The sequence below is a fragment of the Microtus oregoni genome, unplaced genomic scaffold, assembly GCF_018167655.1.
Source record: "Microtus oregoni isolate MIOR12 unplaced genomic scaffold, Mior012 000007F_ref0000211, whole genome shotgun sequence".
NCBI lineage: Eukaryota > Metazoa > Chordata > Mammalia > Rodentia > Cricetidae > Microtus > Microtus oregoni.
This window is the reverse complement of record NW_024543066.1, coordinates 39848964-39867177: the sequence shown is the minus strand read 5'-3', so window position 1 is coordinate 39867177 and position 18214 is coordinate 39848964. Positions and strand designations below refer to the sequence as shown.

General features: G+C 45.1%; 1 protein-coding gene across 3 annotated transcripts in view; it reads right to left on the bottom strand.

Annotated features, from left to right (window-relative positions):
* The window catches only part of Adgrf5 (adhesion G protein-coupled receptor F5), a 94768-nt gene that overhangs the window by 25572 nt on the left and 50982 nt on the right, over positions 1-18214 (bottom strand). For all 3 annotated transcript variants that reach the window (XM_041655812.1, XM_041655811.1, XM_041655813.1), the window contains exons 4-10: positions 8874-9044; positions 6984-7160; positions 6750-6859; positions 5834-5892; positions 5104-5249; positions 3418-3639; positions 1451-1654 (exon numbers count right to left, since the gene is read on the bottom strand). In XM_041655812.1, the coding sequence (XP_041511746.1) occupies positions 1451-1654; positions 3418-3639; positions 5104-5249; positions 5834-5892; positions 6750-6859; positions 6984-7160; positions 8874-9044 (1089 nt within the window). The remainder of the gene's footprint in view (positions 1-1450; positions 1655-3417; positions 3640-5103; positions 5250-5833; positions 5893-6749; positions 6860-6983; positions 7161-8873; positions 9045-18214) is intronic.

Sequence of the window (18214 nt, the reverse complement as noted above, 5' to 3'; positions counted from 1 at the left end):
ACTCGGGAGGCAGAGGCAGGCGGATCTCTGTGAGCTTGAGGCCAGCCTGGTCTACAAGAGCTATTTCTAGGACAGGAACCAAAAGCTACAAAGAAACCCTGTCTTGAAAATCAAAAAAAAAAAAAAGATTTTTTTTTCTTTAAATGTTCATACATAATATTATTGTTTCTTAAAAGAAGAGATGACTGTTTTCTCATATGGCCTCTAAATAGCAAATGGTGTTTTTGTATCTAACCTGCCGGCAACTAGGTCCAAAGCCGGCTCACCAGATGGAGAAAGTGCTGGTCTCGTGAACTGAGATCAGTGGAGAGTCCTAGCTCTTTTCTCTTCATATTGTGATAACCTTGGGAAAAGCAATTTAATCTGGATCCTAATTTCCTTATTTCCTCATTGGAGGTAAAACTACTAGCTTCAAACTTGTGATCAAGTTTAGATGCAATCACTAGCAATCATTTTTAAGGGGCTAACGTTTGTACAAAACTGTTATAAAAAGTCACTATTTCGAGTTTAATTATTTAAGAATTTATTTTATGTTATGTGTCTGAGTGTTTTGCCTGCATGTGTATCTGTGCACCACATGTGTACATGGTGCCCAAGGAGGTCAGTTATTAGAACCCTAAGAACTGGGGTTGCAGATGGTTGCAGTGTGGGTGCTGGAAACCAAACCCTGGTCCTCTGCAAGAACAACAAATGCTCTTGCTGACGGATGCATGTCTTTAGACACCATTGCTGGTTTTCTTTACTATCTAGCATGAACTGGAGGGTGAGGAACTTCAGGTTAGATCTCAGTGCAAAACAAAAGCAGAGTTGGGAAGATGGACCAGTGGGTAAAACACTTTCATATATGCTTGAGGACTGGTTAGATCCTCTATATCCACATAAGTACTGCAACCTGCAGAATCCCAGCATGCAGAGAGACAGGAGATCCCTGGACACATACGACATGCATACACATGCAAAAAGATTAATGAGTAAGAACCGACACATAATAAGTGAAAGAGAAATAAGTCCGCAGAGAAATGTAAGCTGGAATCAGAGAGATGGAAAAAGCTGAAGGAAGTGTGTAAGGGAGTGAGTCCACACAGGGACAAAGATGAGAAACTCCAGTCAGGCCTCCTCCGCTGTAGCTTTCTGCTGAGGGTAGAAAGGAAAGGGAAGATGAGCCGTGCTACAGACCCAAGTCACTAGGGTCACTCCCTCTCACGTCTTTATCTGCTAGGATCTTGCCCACGAGGCAAGCTTGATGTTTGCATGCAAGTGTTTTTGGAGGTTTGTTTTAGAGTGTCTAGGCTGGTGCTGGAATCAAAACCTAGTTAATGTTTTTGTTGTTGTTGTTGTTTATGGTCCAGAATATCTCGGGTTCCTTGTTTTGTTTTGTTTTGTTTTTGTTTTTGTCTGAGAGATAAGCAAAGAGCCCTCTTTGCCAAAGGTCTTGATCCGCCATGCTTACCTAGAATTTTTATTTTCCCTTCCTGCTTCCACTCAATCTTGCTCCAGTTTGCGATGTTCTCGCAGCAGCAGTTCAATGAGATGGGGTTGCTGTCGCACACCACCTTCCTCTCCTCCTTGGCCAGAATCCGGATGGGAGTGACATCTAGTCTTCTGGCATCCCCGTATTCAAAAATATCCAATGTCAGCTTGCAGCGATATTCACCTGTCAAGAATTCACAAGATTATGAATTATTATCACTCCTATGAATTTTTCTTAATAAAATCAAGCACCTCACATATCTTGGCATCTCAGGCTTGATTCAAGGACACCCCTGAAGGAATATTCAGAAACTGTCGAATCAGGCATTTCTAATGACATAAGGTAAAAAGTAGAAAAAGGTCTCCGTCGTGGCATTCTCAGGGACAAGTGTGGGAATATAAGACACAGGGAAACAAAGTTGGTAAGTCTGTGAGAATTGGAGGACCATGGATAATTCTGGCATGCATGCTATTTAATCCTGTGATAGAATGCAGAATCTGCAGAGATATGACAAGAGTTCATGCATGTATAGACCTCTTTATTGTTCAATTGGCCCTACTGGTTCGGAAGAACAGAACTGGCCCCACTGACATCTGGTTTTAACTGGAGTTATTAAATACTAGAATGTGTCAGGCTCATTGTTAATCTCTGAAATTTATGTTTTTGTGCTTGCTTGGAGTAGGCACGTGGGTGCAGGAAAGGCCAAAAGGAGGGATTACTTTAGGGAACAAGAACATTTTGGGGGACTAGATGTATTCACCACCTTCATTTTGGTGATGCCTTCTCAAGTGTATGTGTCCAAACCTAGTAAATTATATACTTAAAATATCTGCGGTATGTAATATGCCAATTTTATCTCAGCAAACTAAAATTTTATAGGTTAATTAAAATAAAACATCATAAGACTATACTATACACTAGTAAAATTCAAAATATATCAGTAGATTTTTCAATGTCATTAAAAACAGTATCCTGGGTCATTGGGAAGATGGTTCGCGGTCTGCTGTGCAGGCATGAGGATCTGAGTTCGGACCCTGGAACCCATCTAAAAAGATGGAAACGGTAGCGTGCATCTGTAACTCTAAAGGCGGAGACAGGTGGGCCACCAGCTCTCACTGCTGAGCAGACTGTTGGGTGCTCTTCAGTGAGAGACCCTGTCTCCAACACCAAGGTGGGGCGCAATGAAGAAAGACACTCTGAAGTCTGACCTCTTGTGGATATGTGGGGGGTCCCTGTTTCCTCAAGGCCTGTTGGCCACCAGTCTATGGGGACAAGGGGCAGAAGCAATGACAGAGAACTCTGTACAGCCTGTGAGCACGATGAAGACAGCTCTCCAGGAGACAGCTTCGGCGAATCTGCTCAACTTTATTCCAGAGTGCAGGGAATATGCAGGATTAAGATCGATAGCTGGAGAATCACCGAGTTTGTATTTAACGGCGCACTCCTATATTAAGCTCCCAGTAACCTTTAGTCATCCTCTGTGGAGCACGGCCCTATGGCAAGCCTCAGTGTCTAATTACCATATAAGCAGTGGAGGGAAAGCTTCTGCAGGGAACTGTGTCCAGGGTCATACTAGAGATAGCCAGGTATCCTGGCCTAGAGACGCTCTCCAAATAAGGTCAGACCGAGAACAGGGCCAGGGGAAGGAGTTACCCATGTCATCCATGTTGCCGAGCCTGAAAAGAGCTGCCAGACCACCCGAGGTATACTGCAACCTCCGACCGGCAGGGCATCCAGGCAGATATGCAAACACTCACACAACACTAGCATACACACAAATACACACACAGGAATGCCAGGGGACGACTTTTCCATTTTGGAACATGAGTCATCAGGCTTCTTGTGGACAGCTCAGCCCCATTCCCTGTGTTGTGGGCTGCCGCTCTGAGCACACCATTGAGTCCGTACCCCCCCCCCCCCCCCCCAGTCTCAGGTTGGAAGCTCACCGGCATCGCGCTTCGTGAAATTATAAATGGTGAGGCGGGAGACCAAGCTCATATTGTTGAGGACCGAGGTGTGGATGGAGAATCTGCCGCCGCTCTGGATCTCGGAGCGTTTCTCTCCGTAATACCAAGACGAGTTGGAGGACACGATTTCACTTTCACACTCCAGAACTACGCTGTCTCCCTCGAAGATGACTTCCGGTGTAACCGTGAACTTTGTTTCATCTGGAAATTCAGAGGAAAAGTGGGAGGGTTCCCCTTCGGTGAATGTGAACTGTGGAGCCGGCTCTCCAGACTATGCCTCTCCAGGAATCTTTTTTTTTTTTTTTTTTTTTTTTTGGTTTTTCGAGACAGGGTTTCTCTGCGGCTTTGGAGCTGTCCTGGAACTAGCTCTGTAGACCAGGCTGGTCTTGAACTCACAGAGATCTGCCTGCCTCTGCCTCCTGAGAGCTGGAATTAAAGGCGTGTGCCACCATCGCCCAGCCCTCTCCAGGATTCTTGAGGGTTCTTCTCAGTGTCTGCCGGTCACAATCCTGCCCACAGGCTCCCCTTACCACTGCCTGAGTAACCATGGTCCCACTGCCTGCTGAGGCACCAGACAGAGCCCATGTCTGGAATCCCTTGGAAGAGAGTACCTAAAGTCATGTATTTCCTACCACTGTTTTAAATGATCTCAAACAGCAGTTTGGAAGCCTCCCCTTGCATCAGAACCATCCGGGGTTGAGACTTTGGTGAAATACAGATGGGTCTTTGTAGGGCTAGTGTGGTACAAACAAGCTCTGAGACCCTCCCTCTAAATCAACAATGGACCCAACTTAGTGTCAGCATCTGCTGTGACTTTGGCCCCCATCACTGCGGGGTTAATTAGCCTTGCATTTATGGATCTTTTGATTATCTGAACATAGGAAACTCACAGAATTTCTATTATAAATCCCTGTTCCCATCTCCTTGACTCTCCGGCTTTTGTTTGTGAGTCAGTACTCCAGGCCTCTGTCATAAGAAATATTACCATGATTTCCTGGGCCTTCGTCCTCTCCCTTATTTATTTATTTATTTATTTATTTATTTAGTGTATATAGTAGTCTATTACATTATAGCATTTTTTTTTTGTCTGTTTCAAGACAGGGTTTCTCTATGAAGCCCTGACTGTCTTGGCACTTGCTCTGTAGACCAGGCTGGCCTTGAACTCACAGAGATTCCCCTGCCTCTGCCTCCTGAGTGCTGGGATTAAAAGTGTGCACCACCATGTCTGGTCTGTTATAACATTTTAGCAATAATTTATTTTGTTCCATCTCCTCTTCCGAACCTCCCTCTGACCCTCCACTTCTACCCTGGGAGCTCCTGTTTGCTATCTTGTCACACAGTAACAGTTAGGATCTACATAGAAGAGGAAACATGACATGCAGTTCTTGTTTTTCTGAGTCAGGTTCACCTGGCTTCGTATTTTCTAGACTCATCTATTGTCATGGAGTTTTCATAATTTTATCTTTCTTGACAGCCTAGGAAAGTTCAGTTGTACGAGCTTTCATTACCTGCTTCTTTGTATATAGTAGTCTATTACATCCCTTGATGTTGTGAAGAGTGTGGCGGCACACGCCACCATGCGAGAACCTCTGCCCTGGCTCTAATCAACCGTCACCATGCCTACCCCAGATGAACATGTGTGAGGATGAAGCACATTCCACTTACTGCTCGGCGTTCCTTGGAAGGAGCTGTAGTCCATTCTGTAGGTCTGATTGAGGTTCTGTGTGACATGCTCATTGGCTTTGTGAATTGATCCGGGCAGTGGTGACGATTTAAACTGGGCCTCGAAGTTCACAACCACGCTGCCTTTGCTGCACAGAGACCACTCAGTTCAGTGAAGCAGAAACTGAGCTAGGAGGGGTCTAGATCCTTGTGGCTCTTTGCATGGAAAAGCAAAAGAGCAGAAGCCAATAGTACTATTATCTGCAAGGAATCACTAGAATAAGCCTGTCTTCAAATGTTAATCGGTAGCCCAAGGCAAGACTTACCAGGAATACAAATGAGAAAAGTGACCAGATGGGAACAGCGAGCTGAACCCACAGGTTTCTAGGCTCCAGGAGCACCAGAAAGCCCTGCAATCCTGCCTGCCTAGCACAATCTTCTAGCAGTGTCTTTAACACTGCTACCTGATATGATTCCACTTTGACATTTCCAACTCTCAGAACTAAGGATGTATTTCTGTCTGCGAAACGCTTGCATGCATGAAATAAGTACACCTTTGTGCTTCCTTGCTGAGAAGGAGATCCACCCTAAAGGATGCGCCTCCCTATTCTCACCTCTATCAAGCTGCTCCTGCCGAGCACCCCCCAATGATAGCCCGAGGATGTTTGATTTTCTTCCCTGGTGGATTGGTTTCTGCCCTCATAGAAAAATGAACAAATGACATCATTCTTACGTGAAGTGTGTCACAGTCACCGATTTGAATCCTGGTAAAGTTTTGTAACCCTCTCGGAACTAGAAAATAAAACAAGAGAAAGGTCATGTATCAAAGACTAGTGAACAATACCAAGGCTTACTCATACTCATGATCAACCCGGGTCTGACTTTATTTTATGTATCTTGTTAGTGGTGGCGTTGTCAAGGCCTTGAAGTAATTTCTAATAATTTATATCAGCTATTAGAGAAGCAAACAGTAGATTAAGTGCTCAAAAAGATGCTCAGGGAAATGCAGGAGAGAAGGTAGAGGGGCTGTGAGGGGAGAGAGAGAGATTGAACAGTTGCAGCTGGGAGACAGTTACCACTCGCAAAGACTTCTGTCTTTAGCTCAGTTACTATAAAATGTTCCTAGAGTGAATGCCTACTGACTTCCAGGGGTAGAGAAGTTGGAAACTCTCTGAGCTGGAAGTTGGACTTCAGGCTTGAAGCCTTGAGTTGCCCTGCCCAGGGAGGATCCTTATCTATGTAGGAAATCCCTGCCCACTTGGGGGGCAGTGCCGTCCACTAGGCAGTGTTCTGAGCTAAACGAGACAGGAGAATTCTAGAATGCCTGAAGAGCAGACCTGAGCTACCTACCTACCTCTCCTGGACCAGGCTCCCAAGCCTCAGAATTGATTTTGGTGAAGTGATTTCACCAAATCTTATCTGAATTGTTTTTACTCGGGGGAAGGGTCAACTGATAGGCCAAGGTGATGCCCTGTCCTCTGAATGCTATTTAATTTGAGTACTTCTCAATTCTCCTTCTCAGGTGGGTTTGCATAATTTCACTTACACCTTCGATTACATGTGTGTAAGCACCCTGTCCACTGGAATGGACTTATCTTGTTCTACGTAAACACTTCCTTGTGTAAACAACTCCAGCAGCTCAAACCTACCGCTCTTTCCAGGTCAGTCTTGTAGGACCTATAGAGGGCAGAGGATGAATTCTTGAGGTCTTCTTGAAATCCTATGTTCAGTCTGACTTTGATTTTTAAGGTAATATACGCTGAAAAACACAGGGCAAAATGTAACTGTCTCATTGGTGTTTGAATACAAACAATACAAAGAGACATTTGCTTGAGGTAAAGTTGAATACCCATTTAACAGATATTTAAAGAACAATTGCATACCATCAGAGAGCTGGCAGAAAGGTCCCTGGGGAGGAAGTCCTTTCAGACAACTGCAGGAGCGGCCTGACAGGGCACCGCCATGCTCTGGACAAGTTAGATTGTGGAGACACCTTTCCCGGGGCCACACATAGCCTTTCTCGCAGGAGCATAAGAGGTTGTTTCCAGCAGGTGTGCATACTGCCGTCAACCAAAAGAGGAGAGACAAGACGGTCACTGCCCTTACATTTGTAGATTGCAACTGCCTATACTTACAGCAAATCTTAGCTCAATTCCACACTGACCTTCTGGAGAGTTCAATAGAATCTCCTGAGGTTCAAGTAGGCACATATGCATCACAAAACCATTAGGTGAGGTCATCTGAAAGGTGACGCTTGAGTGACTTCAGACTAGCAAATCCTTTATTTTTGGGTAGACATGTTTTATATTACACGGCCACTAGGTGTCTATGGTGAGTGGATTCCATGATGTAGAACAGTGGTTCTCAACCTGTGGGTCATGACCACTTAGACAAACCTCTAGCTCCAATATTTTTTAAAAAAATTACAATTCATAACAGTAGCAAAATTACAGTTATGAAGTAGCAACAAAAACAATTTGATGGTTGGGAGTCACTACAACATAAGGAACTGTATTAAAGGGTCACAGTGTTAGGAAGTTTAAGAATCATTGGTACAGAGGAAGGAGCAGCCAGCTTCCAAGATGACCTTTGAGCATCTCTGCCTCTAGGAATTCACAGCCTTTTGTGGCACCCACTTATAAACATGGTGAAAGTGATAGTGTCATTTAGCATATTCTTTCTTTCCCCATTCCTTCTCCTTCCCTCTCTGTCTTTTCCTCTGGAGAAGTTGGCTGCATGGTGCCAAGACCTGTCAGGAAGAGACCACGTGGTAAAGAATTAAGGTCTCTAAACAGTAATTACTTGGGAACTATAGTTGGCCAAAAACCACCTGGTGAACTAGAAAGTGGATTTTCCAGCCCAGTAGGGCCTTCAGAATCAGAGTTCCTAAGCTAGAACCACCTACCCCAACTCCTGCTCCAAGATGTCAGACCCCCAGAAACTTCAAGATAGTGCGTGTCTGTTGTTCTATAAGGCTGAAAGCAATCTGTTACACTGAAATAAACACCAAATGCGGAATGAAAATAAATGCACAGCCCAAATGGACTCTGATCTCACTGGAGACATTAAAAAAGGAAGGAAAAAACCTCTGAAAACTTAAATCAGTGTCTAAGGTAGGAACATAGAGATTCTTTGGGAGACACTCTGCAGATGGGTGCCCATGGGTCACTACTCAGAGAAAAGTCACTAAATGGTTACCGAGTTACAGTGGTGCTTTCCAAAGAACAGAACTATTATAAGACACATGGCAGCCTCATCTATGGGACACCAGTTCTTTGGGGATGGTCCCCTGAGACAAATGAAGAACAGTTTCATTTCAGTAGGGAGTCATCAAACACAAAGTCAAATCATGACTTGGGACAATTTTGCTTAAGGTCTTGCTTCTGATTCAGGTATGTGCCTGGCTCCTATTTCCTGACCTATAATACCCCAAAGAAAAGAAGTCACTGCTTATAATCTGCTGAGACCCTCCCTGCTACACCTACACATTGTTCAGAGGGAAAGGATTCAGTAATTTATCCGGAATGGTCTGTCTATACCTTGGGGGCCACTTTATCACAACCACCAAGGAAATCTCTGGTCATCATTTAAAATAAGGTGATGACTGGCTGGGAAATTTACTGCTAGCAAGTTCATTCTGAGAGGTAGGGGGTCATAAAGTCACACAGTCATTACACTTGGCTCCCATGTTTAACTTGATTTAGAGGACAGCAGTCTGCCTTTCTCACAATATGCCCAGCCATCTGCTCTCAAGCAGTGTGTGTCTGGCTCACCTGTTGTCATTGCTATGCTCATGATGTCTGTGGCTGGGTCCGTGCCACTTCCTTGAATTGGAAAACTGAGGCTGTTCAAGTGAGCTTTGACAGATTCCAGGAAGGAGATGTTTTCAAAACTGATCTCAACTTCCACGGTGTATTCTTCCTCCACGGGACCACTCACTGCAACTGAAACGAAAGTTTCAGGAAGACTATGAGCATTTGTGGAGGCAGGAGAGAGAGCCTGGTGGACACCACAGCAAGGAAAGCTAGTGACACATTCTTGTAGATACTGGGCACGTCAGCTCATAGGAATTACTAATGGATCCTTTGAGAGAAAAAGAAAACTTTGTCTACACTACTCGTTCCCAACTACTACCCTCAACCTTGATGTCCAAGGTCAAAGACCCTGCACAGAGAGCAAAATATGCCTGGGGCAAGACTAGTCGTAGCAGCCTGGAAGGAAGACTCTCACACCTGTGCAACACACCTGTGCAGGGAGTCAGAGTTGTGATCTCCACCCGCAGGAATGAGTTGCGGCCTTTATAACATTGTGTAGTTAGTTTGCACATACTCTAGGAGCTGAACAGGCATGCACACATGCTTGAAAAACTTCTAGCATTACCCCTCCCTGTTAAGTTTCTTTGGCCTTAGCTTGTACACAGGCACACAGCAGGTTCTTTATTGTTGCTTCACATCCCCAGGATCCTGAACTTGAATGGCAGTCAGCAAAGGTTTGATGACTTGAAAAGTGACATGCAAAAGATTCCCAGGTCTTTGTCGCTTTTTCAGATTGTCTCCAGGTGATTGAATGCCAGCTCTCCAAATAAATATACTCCACACACACACACACACATGCGCGCGTGCGCACGCAAACACACACACACACACACACCAGCAGGCTATAGATATGTTATCTAACCTGTCAATGGTTCTTCTACAGTTTACAATGCCACACCATATCCTGACCACCAATTGTAAGCTTCTGGGACAGAAACTGATTCCTTCCCTTCCCTTCTGGGGACCTCACTCATCTGTCCTGGAGCTCACCATATGGCAAACATGTGCCCAATCACTTCTTACTAAACCTGGCCCCTACGTCAAGTCGTATTTTCGCTCCACTGGGCTAAATATTGCTATAGTCTGTTGGAATACATACCCGGGTCTGAAGGTATAGGCTCAGTTATTATCTCACGAAAAAGTTTGAAAGATAAGATTTTTTTTCACACAGAGGTATGGAGAATATTTTAAATAGGTAAAGAAATGAATGAATACTTTAAAACCCTTCTTTAAAATGTAAGTGAAATCAGATAACATGATCTGTATTTTAACATGAAGTTAGAAGTCTGTGTCTTCTTCGTAAAGACAATTGCTTTCCTGTGAATCAGAATGTTTATTTCAACCACCCCGAGGACCATTGCTGGGAAACACTGAGACAGTTCAGAATAGAAAACTCCAGTGTTAAATATCTGCTGCTGGAAGCTAGAATGGATGTTTCTTTGGAGGAATAACGTCCATTGGTCTTAGGATATAGCCTTGCTGGAAGTTATTTCCTTTTGGCGTCACTCTGCTGCAATGAAGCCGCTATTCCTTTAAAGAACTGTGCTGCAGGTGTTTTAGGAACTTATTTAACGGTGTATTTCCTCCTTATACAAGCAGAATCAGAAGGGGTTTAAGTTGGCTGTGGTAACATGAGATTGTCATCCTGCTGCCTGGGCAGTGGAGGCAGGAGGATCATGAGTTCAATACCACCTTCAAATACACAGCGAGTTTGAGGTTCATCTGGGATTTGTGAGACCTTGCCTCAAAATCTAAACTAAAATTTTAAAAACTAAAATTTAAAAGTTACTTGTAAAATCTTATATTATCTAGTCTTGTTTATCATGACATAGTAATATGTCTCAAGTTTCCTGGTTTTTTGTTTGTTTGTTTGTTTATTTTATTTATTTATTTATTTATTTTTTAGTTTTTCCGAGACAGGGTTTCTCTGTAGCTTTGGAGCCTGTCCTGGCACTAGCTCTTGTAGACCAGGCTGGCCTCGAACTCACAGAGATCCACCTGCCTCTGCCTCCCGAGTGCTGGGATTAAAGGCGTGCGCCACCACCGCCCGGCTGTTTGTTTATTTTTTGAGTCTCGAATGTTCTGTAATGAAATAAGCTTCCTGGAGGAGCAGCTAATCTTAACTCGTATGACTCTAACTCCGGACACCATCTTGCCCACTAGGAACATTTCCACTATGGCAGCTGCACAGTATTTACATCTGCCTTCCAGAACATTCTTTTTCCTGAAAAGTCATGTGACCATGTTTATTCCCTCTGGTAAATTCACTAGCTCAGGGTCCTCCCATGAATGCAAACAGGATTTCCTAAACGGCGGCTGCTCTGGATGGATGGGGTCAACAACGATCCTCTATCGTCGACTTCGTTGCTTGTGTGACTCTATCCCAACCCAATACCTATCTGAGGGTCCTCCTTCCTGTGCCCCTTCCAGACACCATGACAGAACAAGTGTGGGCCCGCAAAGCAATAGCTACCCACGAAGAGCAGCTCCTGGTTAAAGCTGAGGGAGTTCTGTTTAGATTTTCACAAGACTGAACCGAAAGCACAAAACTCGGAGTAAAGGATCCATGACTTAGGGAGAGTCAGCCTTTGGGATTCGCGCAGCTGTTAGTGCTAGCTGCTACGGTCCTCTTTTCCCGTCCACCTGCCATGTTCTCCAAAGCCCAGAAAGCTTTAGAGTTACCCTTAGGTGACTTCTGCATCATCCTTCCCTTGAGGCTGATGAGGACCAGGAATCTACAGTTCCACCTCCTCCTCCCCCTTTTTCAAGTGGTCTTGCTGTAAGCCCAGGCTGGCCTGGAGTTTACTGCGTAGCTTAGGCTAGCCTCTAATTCATGTTCCTTTTGCCTCTACCCCCGCCTCCTAAGTGTTAGGATTTTCAGTGTGTGCCACTATGCCTAGCTGGAAATGTTTATTTTTGAGAAGTCAATTCCCTAAAGAAGTCTCAGACACTGCAATTGGGTAAGCTGCAGGCTTTTCTATCACCTACTCCTGACCTTGACTGAGAGCGACTCACATCTAGGGGGTTATGTTCCCAGGTGAAGCAAACTGTGTTCTTTAGATAGAGAGGTAGGCCTGGATATTCAAACCTTCTTACGGGGATCTGATGTGCCGGGGGCTGGAGCTCTGACACTCTAAACCAAAGGATGAAACAAGGAAAGTGGCCCTTGGAGAACTACTTTCACAGACTCACTTTTGGGTTGTTTTGTTTTTTATGTTCAGTCATTCGCTGTTGCTCCTGATGGCAAACAGGCACCTCCTTGCTAACTTTGCTTAGCCTCTTGTGTTTTTACGACTTATTTCTATCTACTTAAACCTGAGTATGCCAAGGACATGCAGGGCCTTTGGAGACCGGAAGTGGGAGTCAGATCCTGCAGGGCAGGAGTTTCAGGCAGTTATGAGCTGCCTAATGGGGGTGCTGGGAATGGAACTGAGGTCCTCCTGCAGAGCAACAAGCATTATTAATTTCTCCGACTCCCTGTCTACCCAATTTTACCTCAATAGAGTGGACACGGGCTTCCTCCTGCCATTCAGAGATACCAGCTGAAGGAGGAGACAATACAGTAGCAACAGCAGTGGCCATTTGCCCTTGTCTGGTGGGGTAAAGGGCTGTGACGGCGCCATGCTTACCTTCACTGCCAAACCTGAGGCACAGAGAGCTGAAATCCTGCCGTCATATCTGAGCTAAGATTAAAAAGGACAGTTTGCTGACTCCACGGTCCATTTTCTCATGTTTAATCACACCCTGCTACAACTCTAACAGAAGATAAAAAAAGCAATAATTTCACAAAGCCCTACAGCACTATAAAAATATATTATTATTAAATACAGACTTGTAATAAATCAATATCCTTAATTATTTTTTAAGTCAAGTTCAAAACCAAAATTATTAATAGTAATCTGTCAGCACCATAAATGTCTTAGAAATCCCAACTCAGAACAAGGGCTTTTGACCACCAGCCTTGCAGGCGTTATATGTGTCTGTTCCTCGATTTACTGATTCTCCTGCAGCTTTGCCATTCACCGAATACCTGTTTCCCAGCACTGTGATAGAAGCCCCAGCAAGATCTCCTGAGTAAATTGGGAGCATGGGGACCATGGGAGAGGGTTGAAGGGGAGGGGAGAGACAGGGAAGGAAGCATAGAAAAATGTAGAGCTCAGTAAAAATCAATAAAATTAAAAAAAAAAAGAAGCAAAGTCCTGTCCTCCTTTCCCTCCTCAGCTGATCAGTTTGTATCTTAATATCAGACTGCTCTGCGTGAGGTAGAAGAAGGAGGCAGAGGTAATAGGATGATGATGATGATGTAGTGATAACAATGGCGATGGTGATCAAGATGATAGTGACGGTGAAGAAGAAGAAGAAGATGATGATGAACAGCTAGGAAAGATATCTTTTATAGCTTCATGCATGGAGTAGAGACTTGAATGAGGAGAAAGAGGCACGAGAAAGCCATCGGAAGAACATTGCTCTGGGAAGAACAAACCACCACAGCTGCTCTGAGTGAGCTGCAGCCCTGTCGGCTTCCTAGATGAACATAAGATGACTCCCTCTCAGCCAATCCTTCTCCACAGATCTGAGGATGGCATGAAGGCTCCAGGAACCGGGGCAAATAAGACAACTCACCCAGCAGCCCAGGTATCAATCAGTATGATATCTTCTTGCTTCCCTCAGGCAGATGGAATGCCTTGGGTTAGGAATGTCAAACTCAAGGGTCTGGAGATGACTCAGGGATTAGGAGCATTTGCTACCCTTGCCAAGGACCTGGGTTTGGATCCCAGCACCCACATGATTGCTCACACCCATTTGTAACCACGGTTCCAGGCATCTCGTGCTCTCTTCTGATCTCTGCAGGCTCCAGTACACGTGTGAAGTGTATATGCATGAAGGAAAAATACTTAGGCACGTAAAAATAAAACAAATATAAAAACAATTTTAAACAGAAAAAAGAAAGGACAAATTCTGCCTTTCTGTCCCCTCATGAACCCGAAGACCTCGGAGCCTGGGAAAGTGACATTCTTTGTCCTGCTCTTGGCTACAAGGGACTCGGGAGGGTCAGACCACAGCCCCCCTCTTTCCGTGTGTGTATCTTTGATGACCCTCACCCTTCTCTGCCATCTGAACCAGCTGCCTCCTGACAGCTCCCTATATTTTCTTTGTCTCCATATCCTTCACCCTTTGTGTTGTTTGTCTGCCTTTTTCTGGCTCACACTGCCCCGAGTGGAAGGTAACACATTCCAGGTGTCACTGGTGTCAGACGATGCCCATCCGCTGGCCCGGGAGACACTAACTAACCAGGATTTCCCCTCTCCTTTCCCACAAGTCACTGCCAGCCTCGAAGCACTTATCTTAAAGAGACATTTCTGGAAAGTTGGCCACCAACTGCCACAAGCACTGCTGGGTCTTAATCGCATCTGTTTAAGCAAACAATACTATTTTTGCCTAGCAACTGATGGGAACTAAGGCTTCTCAGCAACAGCACTTAAGTAGATGCATGAATGAATCTCCTGCCTGCAAAAGGACACCTGCCAACCTTGTCCAGGAGAAGGGAGCTTGTGTGGCGGGGCAGTGATTTCACACACACTGCTGATGATTTCACACACACATGCACACACACACACACGTGCACACACACACACGCATGCACACACGAACACATACACACATACACGCACATGCATACATACACATACACATACACATACACACACGCACACACACATACACACACACACATAATGATGTGTATCAGTAGTAAAAATAAAATTCACCTTTATTTGACCATATCTGACCCTTTAAGTGTTAAAAAAAAACTGAGAATTTTCAAAAAGAAAACAAAAGCAAGAAAACCAAAGTCAGAACACAAATTATCGTCAATGCTGAGTCAAAAACTGAACCATGCCCTACATCAACCCCCCACATCAGGCAGAGAGAACCCAGCCCTTCCTCTCACCCCATCACCAATCTACTCGCAGAGCACACAGCACATTATCCCAGAGTGCAGCTCTGAGCCCCAGGCTCTGTGCTACAGACTCCGAAGTGCTCACTATGTTCTGATCCCAGGTCACAAGGGGCCCATGCAGCCAACCTGTCACAACTATAAAAAGTCAGGATTTCCTCACAGGCAGCCAGAGACCTGCCCACTCCAGTAAGGGCTTTACTCTGGATGGAAGGTGTGAGGACGCTGCCATGCCCAGCAGCTCCATGCATGCGGGTTCCTCCCTCCCTGCCCTTCCGGTTCCCACTAGTCAGCTGATTGCTTTATCTAATAATTCAGCAAAGACCACCTGGATCAATGACCCTTTTGGGAGTTTTCATCCGTCATTTTTTGATGCCAGCCTCCAGCTGTCCTGGACCCTACTTCCTGATGTGATAGTGACACAATCTTGTGTGTTTTCACCCATTCTTGCCCCTCTTTCTCTCTTAAGCCACACTTTACTCTCTCAAGGAGCCCCAATTATATTCTTGCCTCTGTTCTTGGGGTCTGTGCAGACTCCTCACCATGGAAAGCGTTTTCCTAAAATGCCAGCTAGTGTGTCATAGCATCACACTCATGCCTTCGGGCCATCCTCTGGGACTGGTACCAACTGAGCACCCTTTCTGTGCTGGGGGCACATCAGGTCCCTTCAAACAGAGGATTGTGTGTGTGTGTGTGTGTGTGTGTGTGTGTGTATGTATGTGAGCATGTTCATGTATGTGTTCATGTATGTACGTGTGTGAATGTGAGCATGTCATGTATGTATGTACATGGTGTGTGGATGTGAACATGTTCTGTATGTGTTCATGCACGTATGTGTATGTGTGAGTATGTTCATGTATGTGTGTGTTCATGCATGTATGAGTATGTATATAAGCATGTTTATGTATGTATGTGTGTGAGTACATATGGAAGCCAGAGGTCAGCCTTGGGTGTCATTCCTTGGGATTCTGTCCACTTTGTTTTAAGAGACAATGTCTCTCACAGGGACCTGGGATTTATCCAGCTAGACTGGCAGGCTGGTGAATCCCATGGATCCTCCAGTGCTGGGATTACAAATGAGCCCCAGTCAACCTGGCTTTCTATATGGATGCTGGGGCTCAAACTCAGGTCACATGACTGTGTGGTGCCACTTTACCAACTGAGCTGTTTTGTTAGCTCCACGTCTTACCAGTTCTTCAATCATCTTAAAGCCCTTGAAATATAATAACTCAGATCCATGTATAAAGTATATGATGGATACATGCATGTGATGTGTGGTATGTACACATACATGTACACACACAAATACACGTCTCAGGAGGACAATGAGCCTGGGCATCTGACTTGTCACATATGTAGACATCTGTAATGTCCTGAGAATAAATATAAATCTTGATTCAGTCATTAATGATGTATTGAGGAGTGAGACATGAATGTGATATATATATCACATATAATTATATATGTGTGTGTGTGTGTACATATGGAAGCCAGAGGTCAGCTTTTATATTTATATATATATACACACACACACACTATATATATATATATAGTGTGTGTGTGTGTATGAAAGATGATTTTTATGCAAAGTTTTAAAGATGTGGTCCAATGATGCAGATGGAAACTCCATTGCCAGGTTTATTTCTTCTAGAACCTTCATACCTTCTGCTCTCATGGCCTCAGCAAGGGAGGCACACATGTACCAGAACAGGTTTGCCGTCCTGACAATCTAACACCCACCCGAACTCCTCCCTCGAAGAACACAGCAGGCCAGGCTCAGGCAGCTGCTAAGTACGGCCACCTGTAAAGCTCCCACCGCCTGCTTCTGTCACTCAGCCGGAGACTCCCATTCTCATCACAACTTACAGTTCTACTGTCAAGGCCCAGAAACTGAACTTTCTATGATCATTTCTTACTTTGGTGGTTCTGTAAAAGTACCAAGGCAAATCCATCATCTGCAGAGGACGGGTTGATTCTTTAACACTCTCACTGACGCTAGGGGCCTGAGAACACAGGGCACCGTGGATAATAAACGGAAAACATGTGTTCATGGTGACTTATCACTGTCATGATTGTTTTGAGTGAAAACATGCCTGGAAAAATTTTGGAATGTTCAAATCCCTAGATGTGCGAGTATTTCCTGCCCCGGAACTACCTCCTCGTGTGGCTCACAGGAGTGATAGACAGCCAGGCTCAGAGGAGTTGGGAGACCAGCTGCTCCTGGGGGAGCTGGGGGCCGGAGCCCTGGCAGACCGTGGTAGAAACCCAGAGCTGGGACTCCTCCACGCCTGGCTCCATTTCGAACCATGAAAGCCTTCCACAGTACAAATGGACACAGCTCTGACTCAGTGCCTGTCCCAGGGGAGTCCACAGGGTTGAGGGCATGAGGGAGGCATTGTACTTGTTTACAAACACACAGCTAGAGGCTGGCTTCAGGGGAGGAAGTAGAGGGGACATCAGAGTCCGTTGGGAGAATGAAGTGAGGAAAAACTGCAGGAGAAATGAAGAAGAGAGTGAGCAGGAGATGGGAGAGAGGAAAGAGAAAGACAAACGAGGGCAGGGAAGTGCAGCAGGTGGGTTTAAAACAAGGTGAGATGGAGCTGTGGAGGGAGGTGGCACTGGAGGGCAACTGGGGAGAGTGACAAGAGGCTGAGAGAGTAGTCATGGGAAGAAAGGGGTGGCAAGGTGTCTCTGTGGCCACTTAACACCGTTTGAGAAAGCTGAAAATGGGGTTCCTTACAGTTACTTTTAGCAAACGAAAAAGACTGTTCCCCTGAGTTCCTCGGAGACTGAATCATAAAGAACACAATGTTTTTAAAAAGTTGCCCCATAGTCTAATTTGGAGGCCTGGAATCCCAGCCACTTAGAAGGTTTTGAGGCAGGAGGATCCCAAGTTCCAGACCAACATGGGCAATTTAGCAAGAATCTCTCTATAAATTACAAACAAACACACACAAATGTTGGTGTGGAGGTTTGAGTACAAAAGGCCCCCATAGGCCTACAGAGTATGGCACTACTAAGAGGTGTGGCCTTGTTGGAAGAAGTTTGTCACTGGGGGTGGGCTTTGAGTTGTCAGACGCTTAAGCCAGGCCCTGTGTCTCTTTCTGCATGCTGCCTGCGGATCTGGCCATAGAATGCTCAGATATTCTCCTGCCTCTGGTCTGCCTGTGTGACACCATGTTTCTTGCCATGTTGACAATGGAGTAAACCTCTAAAATATAAGTCAGCCCCAATTAATCCTTTTCCTTTATAAGAGTTGCCGTGGTTATGGTGTCTTTTCACATTGATAGAACTTGGACTAAAACAGTTGGAAGTAAAGTACTTCCCTTAGCGTAAGCATTAG